The following is a 19,306-nucleotide window of genomic DNA, read 5'->3' on the forward strand; positions in this document are numbered from 1 at the left end:
CCACAGCGGCTATGGGGCTGATGTCTCCAGATAATTAAAAAAAAAAAAAAAAAATTCCTTTTGTTGGCTTTGGGGTTGTGGTTGCCTCTGGGTGTGACACAGAAGTCTTCCTTGTCAGATTTAAATTTTTTGACTGTGTCTTCTCCCCTTGCAAAGAAGAATTCCCTTAACCTGGTTTGCCCTCCTGAGTTGAATCTTTCTCAAATCAGCTCAATTGCATAACTGCACGTAATTTTTAAGTAAGCATCAAAGAGAAGAGTTATATTTGCATGTGAGCCAGTATAAATGGCAAAAATGTACTTTTCTGGGTAGCAGAAAGCCAAGAAATCAAGAAATTACCATCAGTGTTTCTTGAAGGATAGTTCAACAAATATCAAATGCTATTAGAAAACCTATGAAAATATTGACTTCATGGGGCCTGATTCCTTTCTGCTTAATGGATCTATACCAGATCTCAGGCAATTTCCATTTAAATACGTGCCCCTAAAGCCTTCGGAGTGTTCACAGAGAGTTTGCTTTGTGGGCTGCATGAGGACATCGTGAATATATTTGAATTCCTCTTTGCCTTTTTAGTCAACTTAGCTATAAGATTAAAATCCAAATTATTTTCCCCAAGACAAAAAAATTAACTATAGCTATGTCTTATTAGACCAGCCTTTGGGCTCTGTTGTTTTTATTATTCTATAAAGTACTAGGCATCCATTTTTCACGAGTGCCATTTAAACCCTATAGAATAAAGATGGTTTTGACATCCAACTAAATTTGAACTTATTTGGTATCTACCCTCTTCTCATAAAGAGCCCCCTGATTTCCCCCTCCACTTTTTAGATGGGAGTTTATCTCCTTTCAGAATACAAATATTCCAGAAAAGTTGTAAGTGTTTTTGTTGTTTTGTTTTTTAACCCAGCAAACCATTTTAGTGCATTGTTGTTTCTGTTTAAATCTTAAAATTCCACTTTAAAATGCAAGAAAATTGCTAGCTAAAAATTATAACTAGTGGAATGTCAAGGTGATGTTTTTAAAAGATTTTATGAATTTATAGGGGTGCCTGGGTGGCTCAGTTGGTTAAGTCTCTGACTTTGGTTCAGATCATGGTCTCAGGGTGCTGGGACTGGGCCCTGTGTCGGGTTCCCCGCTCAGCAGAAAGTCTGCTTGTCTCTCTGTCCCTCCCCCACACCTACCCACTCCCCCTGTTTGTGCTCATTCATTCACATTCAAATGAATAAATCTTTTTAAAAAATGTATGAATTTATAATAATAATATTTAGTTCTTAACTATGGCCAGGAGCTATATTAAGCATTTAAGTGCATTATCTTACGTAATACAACAACTGTATAAAGAACATATTATTCTCATTTTAAGTTATTTATTTGTTTATTTTTTTATTATTCCCATTTTAAAGTGAAGAAATTTGCCTTAGGTCATAAGGCTCATGTCTATCCATTCCAAAACTGAGCTCTTATATGGTACCGCACGTGGACCCCAGGGATAGCCTCTGGTAGGAGAGGTAACATTCGAAGTTATCAGTAATTCCTTTAAGCCCTGTACATTCAACCGCAGCTACACTAAGTACCATTTGTAGATCTGTTAGATTTAAACACAAGTGCAATATTCACATTACAATGATGGCAACATGCTTTTCATAAAATCGTAATAGCTACTCTGCTACATACTGTGCTAAATGCTTTCACATACATTCATTCTTCAATAATATTCTTCATTTATTCTTCATAACTGTTTGAATGGTAAGTTTTATTTTCCTTATTGTGCAAAGGTAGACACTGAGGCTTTGCATATGGCTTAGAGATGGCAGAAATGGGATTGAATTCAACCCTATCCCTTCACCCCATATCAGAAAATAAAATTAGAAGATCATCTAACTTTATGGTACAAGGAGGACCTCAATTTGTAGCTGAGTTTCTTCTTCCAGATCCTGTGCCTGTGTATATATGGGTACGTTGATATGTAAGCAAACTTCTTTTACAACAGTCTAACTATTCTATACATAATGTGTGGCCGCCTACTGTCTACTTAACAGGCAACCACGACAGTTTTCATGTCCTTAAGTAGAGCTGTCCAACATCATTTATAATGACACATAGTCTACATTCGATTGTTGTCCCTTAGTTTAGTTAATCCCTCAAGGTTGGATAGTTGAGTTACTTTTTGTGCTATTAAAATACAAATGAAGTTGAATTTGTGATGTTGAATTTGACCGTTCAAACTTGATAGCAAGTCACTGGCTATGGCATGGGGGCAGGCTTCTGTGAACAATTATGTCACAGCAAAAATGGCTCAATCATCAGATTGGGCATAACCCTTATAATTAGGACACCTCTTTCAAGAAATATGACAGCCTCTATCTTTCCTTTGCATGTGAGAAAATTCTCCCTGCATCTGTTATTACCTGTGGCTTGGAGGTAGATACCATCTCCTGTCCCGTAACCTCACCTCCAGCAAGGCTTCTCCCTAGAAGTACATAAATAAAGGATGAATCTTACCTGTACTTGATCGTCCAAACCTTGCACATTCTGGGAGATTGGAAATATTGTACCTACCCAATTCAGAGCTTAAGAAACCTATATTCATTTATTCATTTGAAAATATTTTATGATCATTTCCTGTCTGTCATGAATGGTCCTAACCCATCAATCTAGGACTTGTCAATGAGGATGCTTTGCCTACCATGAGAGAGGACCCTGTGCATTTTGACCTTAAACAATAAGGTCATTCAACGCCTAAACATGAACTTGTGAGCAGGGCTGGTTCTAGGCCTGATTCCATGGCACCATGATTCTGTGCGTTGTCTTCCTTTGCTTCTGGACTCCAACCTCAGACACAGTGACCAGGGCAGAAACAGGACTGTCTCTTGTTGGCTGTTTCTAAGAGCAAGGAGACCGTTCTTGGAAGCCCTGCCACCTACAGGCCTCCCTTACAGATCTCACTGGTCAGATCTGGACACCTACCCACTCTTAATTACTGACCAGAGATCTGCCCACTGGTGGTGACGGTAGGGTCAGATTCTGGGTAGCTCGTGGTCCTATAGAGAAAATGGAAATAACTGAGCACAATCTGGGTTGTCTTAGGAAGGAGGATGCACAGAAAGGGGCTTGACATTCTCTGTTAAAGAGGAAGCTGGCATCATGAAGTGACGCAAATAATCGTCCCAGCAGAGGGAATGGCAGATGCAAAGGCCTTGAGGCAGAAATGATGTGTTTCTTGTTGTGTTTAAAGAACAGGAAGATGAGCAGGGCTGGAGACAGTGAGTGGGGCAGGTCATGGCCCTCTGAGTTGATGTGACATCCCCAGGTCCTTAGCCTGAAAGCAGGATGATTCACCGGTGGCTTTAGAACAGAGCAATGGCATGTTTGTGAGTGGTTGTGTGAAGGACTTGGAGATGAGTAGTAGGAGTAAGAATGGAAGTTGGAGGGGCACCTGGGTGGCTCAGCTGGTTGAACGGCCAACTCTTGGTTTTGGCCTAGGTCGTGATCTCAGAACCATGAGATTGAACCCGCACTGGGCTCCATGTTCAGTGGAGAGTCTGTTAGAAGATTCTTTCCCTCTGGCTCCCTTCCATGTGCATATGCTTGTGCGCCTGCACTCGCTGGCTCTCTCTCTCTCTCTCTGTCATAAATAAGAAATCAATCTATCAATCTATCTATGTATCTTTAAAAAAAAGAATGGAAGTGGGTGATGCAGAAAACTGGTCTACCCTGAGTAGAGAAGTATAGAGAGTTGGGAAATATTGAAGAATTAGTTTTGACCACCCACTCTTGGTGATGAATTGGACCTGGAGGAGGTGATGGAAGAGACAGTATCAAAAACAACTTGTGGGTTTCTGCTGAGCGTTTCGAAAACTGACCTTGCCATTCCTAAAGAAATGATTAGATTGGGGTACCTGGGTGGTTTAGTCGGTTGAGCCTCTGACTTCGGCTCAGGTCATGATCTCAGGGTCCTGGGATTGAGCCCCATGTTGGGCTCCCTGCTCAGTGGAGAGCCTGCTTATCTCCCCCTGTCCTCCCTGCTCATGCTCAAGCATGCGCTCTCTCTCAAATAAATCTTAAAAAAAAAAAAAAAAAGTGATCAGAGTAAGGGCAAAATCATTCACTTTCAATAAAGTGAATTTGAAGTTCCCATAAAGTATTATTTAGAAATTAGAGTAGCATTAATAGCAGAATGGTTCAGACACCATCCAAAATCTTCTCTTTGTATGAAACCATCACATTTTCGCAGTAACCCAATGAGGCGGATGCTGTTGTTAACCCCATTTTACAAATGTAACTGAGACCCAAAGAAGTTAAGTAATTGGGCCAGAGTTAATACAGCTTGTAAGTTGTTTTAAATCAGTTAGAAGAGCCTTCTAGGCCAGAAGCTTACATTTAGAAATATTCAGCTTATCCATGTTCAAGCCACAGGAGTGAATGAAGTTGTCTAGGGAAGAGTTGAGCTATGGGAATTTCCATGATTAAATCAAAGTCTGATAGACACACAAAAACTATAGAGGAGAATGGGAAGAAGGAAAAGGAGAAGGTCTTCCTATAGGTTGCCTTAAAAAAAAAAAGCACAACAAATGTTAAATTGTTAAAAAACAAATATCCAACTCCTTTATAAGCTAACAAATGGGTTATAAAAGGTTCCTAACTTCTGCCAGAGTGTGTGTGAACATGGACCTGTTACATCAGCACTTGAAGTTCTGCCACTTACGAACTATAGTTTCTATAAACTTCTGCAAGTCACTCCTTTGCATTAGGATTAGGTTCAACAGCATGAAACAAAATCATAATAACTTAAGATAGGAGTTTATTTCTCTCTCACGGAAAAATGCAGAGGCAGACAGGTCAAACCTATCACTTGTAATGGCTCCACGAAAGTCTTAAGGACCTAGGTGCCACCTAGCTTACTGCTCCTTCATTACTAGGAGGTGACCCTTGTCCTCAGAGTGGCTGCCAAGTTCCCGCCATCACAGCTTTGCTCTAGAAAACTGGGTGAAGGGAAAAGCAGATCAAAGAAATGGCGCATCCCTTCACTTTAGCAAACTTGGCAGAAGTCCCAACACTTCAGCTTAGAGCTCAGTGGTCAAAGGTTGGTAATATTTCCACACCTACCCTCAGAGGAGGCTACGAAACAGTCATTCAGCTGGGCAGAAAATCAAGAAGCTTTCACTAAAGAGAAGGAAAGAATGGGTATTGGCAGGCAACCAGCCATCCCTGCCACTGTCAATTTGCTCTTTTGTAAAATAAGGATTAACATATTGGCTTTACCTCTTCTGTTGGTTTGTTGTAGGGATCAAATAATACAATGGGCAAGTGCTTGATAAGCGATAAAACACTTTTCAGATAGTTGCCTGAGAATGGCCATTGACTCCTCTTGCACACAGCAGGCGTTTTTATTTTGAATGAGAAAATCAGAAAAAGTTAAGATTTTCCACTAATGCGTAGCTGCAAAAAGGCAAGAAATGTGAATTGGAAAGACAGGATATTTTTCTTCGATTTTTGCCTTTCAATGACAAGGCAATTTCAGAACAACCAAGACGGATATTTGATTAGCTCTGCAGTAAAATGTCTCATCAGTTTTGCCAAACTCAGGCACTGTCTGAGGAAGGCAGGAGAATTATCTACAGGGACAGCAGTTGTCTCATTAACCCACCTGGTCCTTCCCCTTCTGACTTCCTGGTAACATGATGAGGATTCCAGGACTGCACTGAGGGGAATGGCTCTGTGGCTAGGAAACTAGTTGCCCTCGATGCAAAGTGTAGCCCGTGACTGTGCCTAGAGATTCTCAAAGCAAAAGAAATTCATTTCCCTGTGAATTCCTGACTGCCCTAGATTTATTTTATCTGGGAATGTTAATATTCTTTTTAAGTTTTGAGTTTGACTCCAGAAAGATGATGCTTTTGCCTTTAATAACGACGTTTAAAGATTGTTATGTCACACCAAGCAAAGTATTTCTGTTATCTCTCAGGTAACAGAAATTACCTGAGGTGCTTTGTATGTCCATATCTGTTTCCCATTGCTCTCGGAGTGGAATGGTATTTGCTTTGGCTTGGTACTTTCCATTTTAGGATTTCAAAGGGTAGGAGCTTCATCTTCTCCTTTCTTAACTCCCCTGTCCCATCACTCAAGTGGTACAATGAATGTGTAACAAATATTTGCAGGGTTAACGCACCATAACCTCATGGGCTCATGGGCTGTGAGTGAATCTCCCAAAAGGGTCCATGGGGACAGAGAGGAGGTCAGAGGCCCGAACTTGGCCCATTTCTTGGGACATCTCTGTTTTTCCCTTCCTTGACCTGAGGCCTTCTCATCTAACACCTGGAAACTTTGGAAAGGGGACGGGGACTAGCACAATCAGGGCTAATTTAGTTGTGACAAGTTTAATTATGTCCCCTCAAAGAAAAACTGGAAAGATGCTTTATCAATTAAAAGACCGAATTGTAAGTAAAACGTTCTAACTCACCGTTTAACTTCTGCAACGTGGGGACGTTTCCCAGTTGGAACCAGGGCTGTTCAGTTAGTTTCATTGCTACTCTGGAGCATTTGATGGCCATTAGCTGTGCTTTCTGGAGCCCTCCAGCGAAGACCCAGCAGCCGGCCTCCCTCGCACACTGTCAGACGAGATGAACCAAGAGTACATTCAGACAGAGCATAACCACAGAACCTATCAACGCCCTAGATTTGGAGTCAGGAGATGTTTAATGAGAACACACTAAGTGCCAGTTATTAGCCTAGAGTTTTCATGTGTTCATATAAGGATTCTACAATCAGAGAAGTAGATATGATCCTTCCTTTGCTGTTAAGGAAATGCCATTCTGAGATCAATAAATGAACGTGCCCGTACCCACAGAGCTAATCGATGATTGGCACTTAGACCTCAGTGTTCACAGTTCAAATTCTAGGCTCTGAGGTCAGTATTTCATCATTAAAAAAAAATAAGAATTTTAAAATACGCTCCTAATTCGATGTGAATTCAGAACTTCTTAAGGGGAAAAATTAATTGATGACTTCCCCTGCTGAGACCTCTTTAGAAATTGAACATCTTTCTTGGGGCACCTGGGCGACTCAGGGTTAAAGCCTCTGTCTTCAGCTCAGGTCATGGTCTCAGGGTCCTGGGATCGAGCTCCGCATTGGGCTCTCTGCTTGGTGGGAGCCTGCTTCCCCCCTCCCTCTACCTGCCTCTCTGCCTACTTGTGATCTCTCTCTCTCTATTAAATAAATTTAAAAATTTTTAAATTATTAAAAAAAAAAGAAATTGAACATCTTTCATACAGAAGAATAATGAAAGGGCCCCAAAGGAATTATTGACAGGACAAAAAGAATAGGACATTTACCTCTGAAAAAAGACTAATGGAACTCAATTTCCATGTTCTGAAACAAGGAAAATTATGAGTTCCTCACGAAGACCTCAAAAAATACATCAGTGGTTTCTTTCTTTTCTGAATAATGGTTCAGGCAGACCCAAGTTGGAGCGATGGATGGCAAAAACACACAGAAATTATACACACAGGGGAAAGAGAGCAAGGCTGTTTTAGCAAGGACCCGCATTCCTGCGAAAATATTTTCTCCAGGAGCATAGTTTAGATTTCACACAGTCACTATGCAAATGACAAACGGCGCTGAAAAACTGGTCTGTGAACTAATGGGAGATAAACAAGGAAACTGTTATGTCATCCGAGAAAGAAAATGAGAAATCTGAGCTTAAAAGGAGGTAGACTCAGGCAATGATGCCTCCATGGGCTCTGAGGTCTTCACAAGGTGCTCTGTCATTTCTTGTTCAATAGGTAACCCAGGGGCCGTTATTATGAGATCTTGGAATGAGCTCGTGTTGGGGGTAGGGGAGGGAAGGCTGAGGAGTGTGTTAACCTTGACAGTATCATGGGAGAAGAGACTCTTTGAAAAGAGCTGAATTAAAAAATGTACACCCTGCTGGTCTTGTACATCCTCAAGCCATCCACGAGGTTTGGGGTGTGAGAAATGACTGACCCCTCTTTAGAGCACTATATGAACATTAGACATGTTTAAAAGACTTCAGATTCTTTGAGGGTTTTGGGACTAACCTCACTGAAGTGATCTTCCTCCTTACCCACCTGAAGGCTGTGGATTTAATTGGGAAGAAGGGTGTTAGATTCTAGGCTTTGGTAGGAATGCCATAGTATGTTTTCTGCAGTGTAATTCTTAGACTGCTCACACCGAAATTACCTGGGCTGCTTATTAGTGCATTCGCGTTACTGGTTCAGATCGGTGACCAGGGATCAAAAGTTTTAGCAGATACTTGAGTTGATTCTTATCTGCACTGAAGTTTGAGATGCACAGCCTGGAGGGTCTTGGCATAGAGTTCAAAGCCTGCAAACTTCACATAATTCCTTAGTGGTAAGGTGGTAAGGAACTTCACACCATTCTGGCCAGGTGGTCTGCCTGAAACTAGAGGAAACTTTTTATTTTTAGATAACTTTTATTGAGTCTCCAGTCTATGCCCCCAAAGGGTGTGTTTAGTACACACCTGTTCATTCTTACAAGTCAGTATTATTCCTCAGTTGTGGGAAAGCAAGCGGACAGAACTTCCCAAAGGTCACACAGTGAATTTGTTAGAGCTCTTTGGTTAGAGGTAAGAGAGGACCCAACCCACTTAAGCTTAAGTTAAAAAGAGAATGTATTGGTTTTTTGAAGATAATGTCCACTGTTAGAATGCTTTCAGGAAGGGCTGGATCCAGGAGCCCGAATGATGCCATGAAGTCTCAGTTTCACCTGAGCCATCCATCCTTCAGTTCTTTTCTTCTTCTCTGTTGTTTCAATTCTCAGATAGGCTCTCCCTTCAAGGTGGCAAGAATATTCCCAGCAGCTTCATGCTGTAGAACAAGGGTTGGCAAACTACTTCAAACGGCTGGCCACCTGCTTTTGTAAATAAAACAGTATTGAACATAGCCATGCCCATTTGTGTACATTTGTGGCTGTGTTCATGCCCCAGGAAGTTGAGTATTTGCAACAGAGTTGTTCAGCCCATAAAGCCTAAAGTATTTAGGATTTGCCTTTATGGAAAGGGTTTGCTGACCCCTGCAGGAGAAGCCAGGTTTTGTTGAGGTTTGATTTTGAATCTGTGGGAGGCACTACTTATTTATTTCTAGATTATCAGACCCTAGAGTCTGATGTTTTAAGATAAAGAATCAGGGCGCCCAGGTAGCTCAGTCAGTTAAGTGTCTGCCTTTGGCTCAGGTCATGATCTCATGTTCTGGAACTGAGTCCTGCATGGGGCTAGCTGCTCAGCAGGACCCTGCTTCTCCTCCTCCCTCTGCTCCCTCCCCCATGGGTGCTCTCTCTCTCTCTCTCCCTCAAATAAATAAATATTTTTAAAAAATGAACAACGAACCTACATTACTTAAAGATTGTTGCTTTGGATTAACACAAGACTTGGGAGTTCATTTATAGTTTAAATAAATTCCATTCCCAACACAAATATATTCTATTGATTAAAAAAAAAACAATAGAACGTTCTGTAAGTTTTTGTAGTCATTGCGGGCTTTGGTGGGTGAAGGTTAGATTCCCATTAGATGAAACAGGAATTTTGTATTGAATGTCTCAGGAAGAACTTGGTTTATAACATCTATTATCTCAATAAATAAAACAACACAGACATACATAAATTTAAATTTTAAAAAGACATTGCCCCCACCTGTCTGTTAGCAGTGCTCTTTGTTCATTGACTGCCTGTGGTCATGGAACGCAAATATCTTCTCCTCAGAGTGCTTAGAAAATAGGAAGTATTTGACATAATAGGATTGTTCCCTCTCAAAGCAGTGGAAATTACCATTGTGGCTTAGAGATTCTTTTCATATTAGCCAAGTCTGAGTGAAGGTTTTTAAGTTTATGGCCCCTGCTTTGACCAGGCTTAGAGAGAGCCTGTCTAATGGGCAATCCCAGTTGAAACAGCGTGTCTATTAATAGACCCAGCCGAGCCCAGAATGAGGCTCAGTGCCTGGTCAGTGGCTCTTCCCCGACTGAATGGCTAGGGGTGGGGGTGGGGCCGCGGAGAGTGCAGCATTCTGATTGGCCCACGCTTGGTCACGTGCCCACCTCCCCCGTGTCAGGAGTGAGGTCATCCTTTCCTGAACCACCTGGACTGGAAGTGGAGAAAGACGACTCCAGAGGAAAAGCAGGACCTTTTTGCCACCTGCTGGGAGGCCAAAAAAGAACTCATACCCACCCATAGCCCGTTAAGTGGTGGGTTCAGGATCTGGACCCGCATCCTCCTGGTTTTAAAACTAACATTCTTTCCACTGTATACAACATACAGCTTTTGTTGAGTGAAGCAGATCTGACCCTATCCCAGGCCAGACTCTGGTCCCTGCTGAGTTCCTAATCGCAGCCCGTGGCGTGGGTGAAGAGTAGACAAGGTCCTTATGGTTCTACAGGTCCTACTGACCTGGGATGGGTATCCTCCTGCACACAAGGATGGGTGTAATTTATGACCTCTCAGGCTAGGTCTTAGACAACTGGTGTCTTCTCTTGCTGGAGTAGGATCCGTTTCTATTGGCATCTGTTTCGTAAGTGGCCTTTTCAAAAAGAGCCTCATGTCCACTCTCCTCCCAGGAGCCCTCCTGTAACTCCAGCAGGACAACAGAGGCTTGAAGAGCCGAGCTTTCCTAGAGTGGGCAGGTGTTCCTGAAAACAGACAAGGCTTAATTAATAGCAGGTGTTTCTTCTAAGCATCCTGTCTTTGTGGCTGTTAGTTCCTCCTCCATTTCTCCGAGGGTGAGACAGGGATGATGATAATTCTACTGCCTCGCGAGATTACTGTGGGGTTGCAGAAGACACTACTACCAGTGGCTTGGTCGGTGCCTGGCACAGACTCAGTGAGTAAAAAGGGGTGGGTGTGTCATCGCTGTCCTCATCATCCTTGTCAATGACAAAGGAAGCACCATCCTGTGTGGGATCTCCCTTCCTGGTGTCAGGAAACCGGCCACCCTCTTACTGGTGTGCTGAGTTCCGTACACCACGTTAGTCTGGCCGCAGAGCCTCTTTCTGCTATGGTGGCCTGTACTTCCTGAGCCAGTTCAGCTGCTCCCTTTGCTCTCCTTAGTGCATCTTAGGGCCCTGAATTTAGGGCCATGCTCGCATTCCTCTAGGATTTCACTTACTGCTTTAAGAGAAGACCAGCAGAAAGACTTGGGCCATCTTTGGTCCCATGGGATCCATGCATTCCCTCTCTCCCGGCCCTCCCCATACCGGCATGGTGTCCTTGTGTCCTTTAGCCAAGGTGCCTGTAAAGGATGGTCTCAGTCTGTTCAGTGTTCAAGGCAACAATGAGCCTGTGAGTGCATCCTTTGGGCTCCGCTCCCGGCAGTGGGGGGACCTCCCTTCTCCCAGGCAGAAATCTCTGGAGCCAGAAGAAAAGGAGAGAGTTGGCCAAGTGCCTGAGCAGATAGGCTGAGAAGGATGGGCCCAAGTATATGCTTCTCCCGCCACGTCCCGACCCTCAGAAGAGCATCACACTGGTACATCCTTTATTGGTTCTTCCCTGGTGAAGAATCCTCTTTTTGTAGCAACAAGACTGAGAAGCAGCTCTCAGCACGGACGTCTACATGTCCCTGCAGAGGCACCATGGCCAAGACTCAGAGGTCATGATGGTGTCTGAGGGTTGTGTTCAAGCTGTAAGCGTGGCTTCCCGTGGGGTGTGCTTGGTGGCTCCCGGGCAGAGAAGGCAGCTCTTTGTCCCTCCTCACCGGGGCCTGCGACACTCACGCCAACTTTGGATTGAGATGGATGAACCCTTTGTTAAAGGCAGCTGTACCCCCATGAACACGAGGCTGGGCCTGTATCTGGTTCATACACCTCAGTTCCATCCCTCTTTGACTGATGGTAAGGGACAGGGAAGAAGGGGGTGATCAAAGGGTTGGAAGACCGGTAAGGGCAGTGGTAAGGGCAGTGAAGGTCAAAGAAAGGGCGGAGCGAGTGGATGGGTGAGAATACCTGAGACCCTTGTACTCAGCAATACTAATACCAGTGAAGTTTCAGGCATTATGTCTGCGTTTGCACTGAACCCATTAGTGGCCCCGTGGTCAGTGTGGCAGTGCTCTCTTACCTGCTACCTCCTTATAGACTGATAGGCGTTCTCTATCCATCCTGGGCCAAAAGAGCCTCCATGGGCCCCCACAGCCCCTCCTCGACAGCCCACCCCTTGTCCCCTCTACCCCCTCCTCTCCATCTTCTTCCCACTCCTCAACTCCTGCACAGGACAGGAGCTCCTGATTTTTAGAATAAAAACATGTCTGTCCTTTGTTTTGTTTTAAACATACTTCACAGTTAATGCAGATCAGTCCTAGGTGGGACCAAAGCTCTCCAGAGAGTTCTGGTCTCCCTAAGACCATGTGGTATAACTTTGGGAGTGAAAAGGGGAACATACAGGCCTCTTTCTCCAGCAGAAGCCTGCTCATCCTTCATTTCCCTGCCCCGAGGTATCTCTATAAAACAGAAAGTGTCTCTCTCAAAGCAGGGAAGCCACAGGCCGTGGAGCATTTGCTGCGCGCCTGGGTACCTGTGTGCCGTCGGTCTGCTGTTGTGAGGGAAGGTAACGCCACCAGCGGCAGAAAGGCCACACTGGGTTCCCCTGCGTCGTTAACCAACCAGCCGACCTCACCCCCATCCCGAACTTAGCCACCATTCCCAGGATGGCGAGATGGGGTGAAAACCTAACCCCTTCAGGAAGCTGGAAGGAGAAGTGAATGTTAACAGATCTGCTCCGGAAACTTTGTATTTCAGATTCCTAGGTGGACTAGTCTCGTCTCAACTTTGGGTTGAGAGGCAGGTATCTAGTTGGTGAGAGTCTTAGGTCCTCCAAAAGCCTGAGGAGCACTTGGTACCTGGAGAGATTTATGGGGGTGGGGGGGACGGGGGGATGCCTTGGCCTCTGGCTCTGTTGATGACTGGGCGCCACATAGCAGAAGCACTGTGCCATCCTCCCTCCCTCCTGAACTTCTCAGGGGAACATTGTAGGACCCTTTCTAGGACACCAAAGTTGGTTCTTCCTCTGGATAAGCCTTGAAGGCCAGGCCACCATGAGAGAGAGAATGGTAAGGGTGCTGACTTGGGTCCTCCCCCGCCCCAGCCCACACTCCCACGGCATGCTCTAAGAACCCACCAGAAGCCTCCCAGTCTGCCAGAAGGGGTGGGCTTCAGGGCACACACAGACACAGGGGTCTGGATTCTCACTGAAGTCTCTTCCCTCTTGCTTTTCTCAAGGGACAGGAAAATCACGTCCCAACCCTTTCCCCCACCGCCCCCCAAGCAGAGTGAATTCTAGACTGCCTAGTCACTTGAACAGCATTTACCTGGTTGGAAGCGCTGGGAAGACCCACCCCCACCCCCACCCCCCAGAGCTCCACTGGCCAGCAGAGCTCAGAAGCTCAGCTGTCTGGCCTCCTGCCTTTTGGTTCAGTCTTCTGTCCTGGCAGCCGACATTCGAGCTGATTCATGTCTAAGTGAGCAGTTTCTCCAGACACCTGTCTCCTCTCTCTGCGGCACGAGGAAGCCGCCTTTGAGAGCCGTGGGCTTGGGCCTAGCAGCCTTTTCATTGTCCGTTTCTTACAAATGCCCCTGGCCTGGGTGCCCTTCCCGTCCCTTTGTCTTCGTCCCATTCTCCCCCACGTTCCTGCGAGGTGGGACACCACTTTAGGCTGAGCCTGGTTTTACTTTCTGTTGCTCTTCTTCCCGTCCTTACTCTGGAGTGCCAATCCTCGCTCGTAAACCTTCCAATTTCATTATCTGGTGGCAAAGCAGCCAGGTTGGGAGCCAGCCCCTCTCGTCAAATGAATTGGGGAAAAACGTAATGTGGATGATTAAAATATAAATCAATTAGAGTAATCCAGTCTGCTCAATAATCTGTACTTAAGAGCTAAACATCTTGAATTTAATAACGTACTTATTAAAGATCCATTTAACTCTGGGGCTATAATTATGCCTTTATAATGCTCTGTCAGCTTCTTGCCACTCTAGGTTTTTTTAAAAGGCACTCCTAATTTCTTATAATTATTTTAATGTAATTTTGGAATAATTTTTATTCATTTTTTTTAAAGTTGGATCATGAAACAGCTTTTTGGTCCTGGTGGTGCATTTTTCTTAAGACAACTAGCGATACTGATTTTATACTTTTCAAGAGGTATCTGAGTGAACCGAACCCGGTGTCCTCATTCGTTCACTTTTTAACAAACTATTATTGGATGCCAGCTGTGAGTGCAAACCTCCGTATCAATCCTGAATAACTCCTGTCCTGATTTTTTTTTTTTCTGAGGGATTCAGCATATAATTTCTTCCTTTATCAAACTTCTAGAAATTTTTTAAGATTTTATTTATTTATCTGAGAGAGAATGAGTGAGAGAGAGCATGAGAGAGGAGAAGGTCAGAGGGAGAAGCAGACTCCCCAAGGAGCTGGGAGCCCGAGGCGGGACTCGATCCTGGAAGTCCCGGATCATGACCTGAGCCAAAGGCAGTCACTCAACCAACTGAGCCACCCAGGTACCTGTCTTCCTTTATCAAACTTTTAACAGAAAATGTTTCAGGTTGGCTAAAGTTAGAGAAGTCTCAAACTGGATACTTTTAAAAATTTTACCTTTCGTGTCTTAGACCCGTGACACAAAAGAAAGAAACATGGAAACTCTCCCAACCCCACACAGATACCGAGATATGCACGAACTTGTGCGTGGACTTTCAGTGGTGTGATGGCCCCATGAAGACTGTTGGGATCTGTAGGGACTGCTGTTTAGAGAGGTACTAGCAGATAATTCTGGGTCGGCCACTCAGAAGTTCTTGAGACCCAGGCAGGAACTGAGAAGCTTCTCCTGCAAGTTGTGGGAAGCCACGGAAAGCCATTGGAAGAAGCAGGCTTCTGGAAGTGTAATCCTGCAGTAGTATAAAATACAGGTTTGAAGGCCAGAGGCTGAGGTTTGGAATGGAGTTTTGGGGACTTAAATCTGGATAAACAACACTCAGGTTATAAACGAAGGTGAGAAATGGGAACAAGGTGGTGAGTTTGAAAGAGAAAGCGACCTTATGAAAATTGGGTCACTAGACAGTCCTGACTTCCTTCCTGGACTCAAAACCCCCATGGTTTTGCCACAGTTCTCACATCTGTCTCTCCCCCCATGGCGACTCAGCTACTGAGCACCTTTGAAGAAGCCCCTAATCCAAGCAATGGATACCATTTATTCACTAATTTTTTAAAAGATTTTGAAAGATTTAAAAAAAAAAATCTTTTTTAATAAATACTATTTCTTTTAAATAAATACCATTAAATCTTTTTAATAAATACCATGCAATAAATACCATCGGTTTATTTTTTTAAAAAGATTTTATTTATTTGAGAGAGAGTGAGCATGCACGTGAGAGAGAAAGAGAGAGCATGAGGTGAGGGAGAGGGAGAAGCAGGCCCCCCATTGAGCCAGGAGCCCTATGCAGGGCTCGATCCCAGGACCCTGAGCCAAAGGCAGAGGCTTAACCACTGAGCCACTCAGGGGCTCCACTTAAGAGAATTTTGATCACAATTTCTGTTTATTCTTTTTATTGTTTAAAGCACTTTCATTTAAAGAGAATAACTTCCAGATTCAGCGTGGTTGAGGCTGTTCGGTTGTTGCCTTTAGCTGCTTCTCCTTCCTCACTGTAGCTGGTTTTCTTCCCTTCTCTCCTCAGCCCCTCTGCAGTCCATACTCACTCAGAGTCTCCTCATTGTGTCCCTTCCTCCCCTCAGCCCCCGGTCACCCACTGGATTAATCTCCCTGAGGCCCCACCTGATGTGTGACACTTGGGCTCAGGGACCTCTGTCCACACTTTCAGAATAGAGTCTCCCAATGACTAACCATAGTTCAGTTCAGAATAGAGTCTCCTGGTGACTAACGCCTGCCTCTGCAGTTTTGATCCCACCACCTCCTCTCCTCCCCGGAAGCACAGCCTCCCTTCCCCTCCGCTGGCAGCCTGGCCTACCGTCCACATCCAGCCTCTCCTCCCACATCTGGGCAGATTTCCCTTCATTCATTCTCTCCGTTGCTCTAAAATGTGAAATCCCAACTTCCAAAGATACTTCTCAGAAAAACTACATTCTTTGGCTCCAAAGCCCTTGTCGTGGAACTACCTCCCATCCTCTGTGCTGCTTCCTTTTCTAATCAAAGTTTGTTGTTGTTGTTTTTTAAGATTTTATTTATGTATTTGAAAGACAGAGATCACAAGTAGGCAGAGAGGCAGGCAGGAGGTGGGGGGGGGGGAAGCAGGCTCCCTGCTGAGCAGAGAGCCCGATGCGGGGCTCAATCCCAGGACCCTGAGATCATGACCTGAGCTGAAGGCAGAGGCTTTAACCCACTGAGCCACCCTGGCGCCCCTAATCAAAGTCTTTTTTAAAAAATGGAAAGTCTTGGGAGCATCTGGGTGGCTCAGTGGGTTAAGTGTCCAACTCTTGAACTCAGCTCAGGTCTCGATCTCGGGGTGGTGAGTTCAAGCTCTGCTGAAAATAAAAGGGGAGGGGGGAGGTGTTCACTTTCTCTCTAGTCATGAAACACAAAAACTTCAACCAGCGCCACTTCCTTGTCCTCCCTCACGTTGATCTGGAAAGTTGCCAAGAGCCCGTGATTCTGCCACCTGGCTGGATCTTGTTGTCTGTCAGGTCCCTTCATGCCCTACCTGCGTTCTAGTCACTTCCCCTTAAGAGGATTGCAGTGGCCTCTTGTTACTCTCCGCCACCTGTGTCTTCCAGTTTAAGCTCCCATTGCTGTTTCAGTGCTAGTCCTAGAAATAAATCTGTGTTTTCTCCATCACGCTCATTAACACAAAGCCCGTCCCCCACACGGACACTCTCGATCTCCTTCACTGTGTTCTACTTTCTCTTTAATTTCCCACGCAAACACAGTTCTTCGAACACAGTGTACCGTTGACTTAGTTGTCCTGTGTATTATCTTTGGCTGGCCCTCCCAGCCAAAGAAAGCTCCATGAGTTGGTGTTCTTAGCTGTTCTGCTTGCTGACCTAATTCAAGCATCTGGTACATGGTGAGCACTCAGTACATATCTGTTGCCTGTCATAATGTCCATGCCTATCTTCACATTCTCATCCTTTCCTCTCTGGTTGTAGAAGAAAACCCAAACGCCTAATAGAAACTTCCCAAAGCTTGCCTGCTGGGCCTCCAGACTCCTCCAGCCCCCGTCCCTCACCGTGGCTCTCCATCTCATGTAGCTTAAGTGATGCTCACGATCTGATGGGTTTCTGGACATGCCGTATTCTTTCAGCCTTCTCCGTTTCTTTGGGGTCTGTTCTCTTTCCAGAAATCTACTTCTCTGTCTTCCCCACGTGGGGGGAACACTTCCTCCTCTTTCAAAGTCTGGCCAAAAATGCCACCTCCTGTGGGTCTCCTCCAGGGTTGAGAAGAATTAGTCTCCCTCTCCCGTAGGCTTCCTTTGAATTCTGTATGGTTGCTCCTGGTGTGCAGTGGAGACCCCTGGGTCTCCTCCCCACAACTCTGCCCCGTCACATCTGGGGCTTCTGGGGGTCTGCCCCAGAAACGATCACAGTGTCTGTTAGGGTGTCACGTAGTCACTTACTGCGGGGGTTGAAGGGAGGAGCTGCTGTGCATTGGACCACATAGTCAAAGGTTTGAGGACCGTCACCATGCAATATGTCCAGATTGTCGCCGCCCTCACCCCCACACCTGTGCCTTCCCCGTGTTCCCTGTTTCCATCAGTGAAGGCTGTCACTCCACTGACCTAGACACTGGGAGTGATTCCCCCTCCTCTCCCTTAGGTCACCCAACTAGGGCCTGTTGACTCTGCTCCCAGACATCTCCCAAATCTTCTCTTCAGCCTGCTGTTGGGAACCTTTGCCAACCCATCATCTCTGTCACCAAGCACAGTGCCTGGCACATGGGGGGAGTTGCCATATATCTATTTCTTGAATCGGTGAGTATCTGAGTTCAAACCACTTCAGGCGACAACAGGCAGATGACCAGGCTGTGAGATCGAGCTCCTGAGAAAGCCCTAATGTTGCAAAAGTCTGGGCGATTCCTCTGGAGATGGCGTTAGAGGCCCAACAGAGTGGTTTGGGGTCCATACCACAGCTCGTGATGTAACCGGACTTTCTGGAAGAGTGAATCTGTCTCCCCTTCCTGATTTTGCTGAGGGGGTTACTTTTTCTAATTATCTCTGTCCTAAAAATTCAAATCCAGGTATATTTCCCTCACTGGGATATGTAAATTCTCACATAAGTGAGATAAGGGTTTGTTTGCTTTCAAGTGATGAAAGAGGTCAGGGCGATTGTGACCTCTAAGGAAGACTCCACCAGACATGATGAGTTTGAAGGTCTTCATGCCCTCACACATGGGGTTACTGAGATTAGTCCAGATGTGCCCTCAAGTCCCTTTCAGCTTCCAACTTCTAAGAATAATACTATTATTATAGCAAAATGACAAGAACAAGAAAACTTAGAGTTGTAAAGTCTCATGAAGGGTGAGCGATTCTAAAATCAGCCTCGGGTGGGGACACTCCCTCGACAGATTCGGGTGCTGCTTTGGGGCTGGGCAAAGCAGGAAGGAAAGTCGTGGGTGGTGGAGGCATTGGCTTTGGAACAGACAGTTGATAAATGTTTTCTCCCTCCTCTTTTCTCAGCAGATGGTGGGGTAGTGATTGCATCTGCCCAGTCTTATCTGAGATCTTGCTGGACTACTAGTTACCCAGACTGTCACTTGACTCCACTGATGCCCTCTTCCTGCCTCCCTGGGGAATCTTGATGTGTCAAGAGGGTTCTGTTCCTCCTTTTTGCCCTCCCCCTCAGGTCTAAGTCGAGGGCTCGGTACATGTGGGGTGCTCCAGGTCCGTAGGGTTTGGCTGACTGTCTCCAGGCTGTAGAACACATTGGTGTGACTTCCATTCCAAAAGGCAAAAAAGAGAAATGGAACTTCGATCATGTGGTTTCTGTGATCTGTAACCATGGAAAACGTTGGCCATCTGCGAGGATCCCATTTTAACACTTTTTTCCTCCCTCTCTCTTTCCACCTCTTTCTCGGGGGAAAAACAGCTGAGGAAGTGGAGAGGCTGGCGGCCATGCGTTCCGACTCCCTTGTCCCAGGCACACACACCCCTCCCATCCGGAGGAGAAGTAAGTTCGCCAACCTGGGAAGGATCTTCAAGCCTTGGAAGTGGAGAAAGAAGAAAAGCGAGAAGTTCAAGCACACATCAGCAGGTAAGATGATTGCTTCCCTCATTCCTCTTTGGGAGCTGGTGGACTTGAACTCTGTATGTTAATTAGAATTTAATTATTGTAGATGATCTGAATTGAAGTGGGGGGAAT

The 19,306-nt window shown here is 45.2% G+C and overlaps 1 protein-coding gene across 1 annotated transcript in view; it reads left to right on the top strand.

Moving 5' to 3' along the window:
• The window catches only part of LOC111156742 (phosphatase and actin regulator 1), a 552,659-nt gene that overhangs the window by 327,155 nt on the left and 206,198 nt on the right, over positions 1-19,306 (top strand). The window contains exon 3 of the mRNA XM_022517799.1: positions 19,034-19,198. Within this exon, the coding sequence (XP_022373507.1) occupies positions 19,034-19,198 (165 nt within the window). The remainder of the gene's footprint in view (positions 1-19,033; positions 19,199-19,306) is intronic.

Source organism: Enhydra lutris, unplaced genomic scaffold (assembly GCF_002288905.1).
Source record: "Enhydra lutris kenyoni isolate GAN:26980312 unplaced genomic scaffold, ASM228890v2 scaffoldscaffold48, whole genome shotgun sequence".
Classification (NCBI taxonomy): Eukaryota; Metazoa; Chordata; class Mammalia; order Carnivora; family Mustelidae; genus Enhydra; species Enhydra lutris.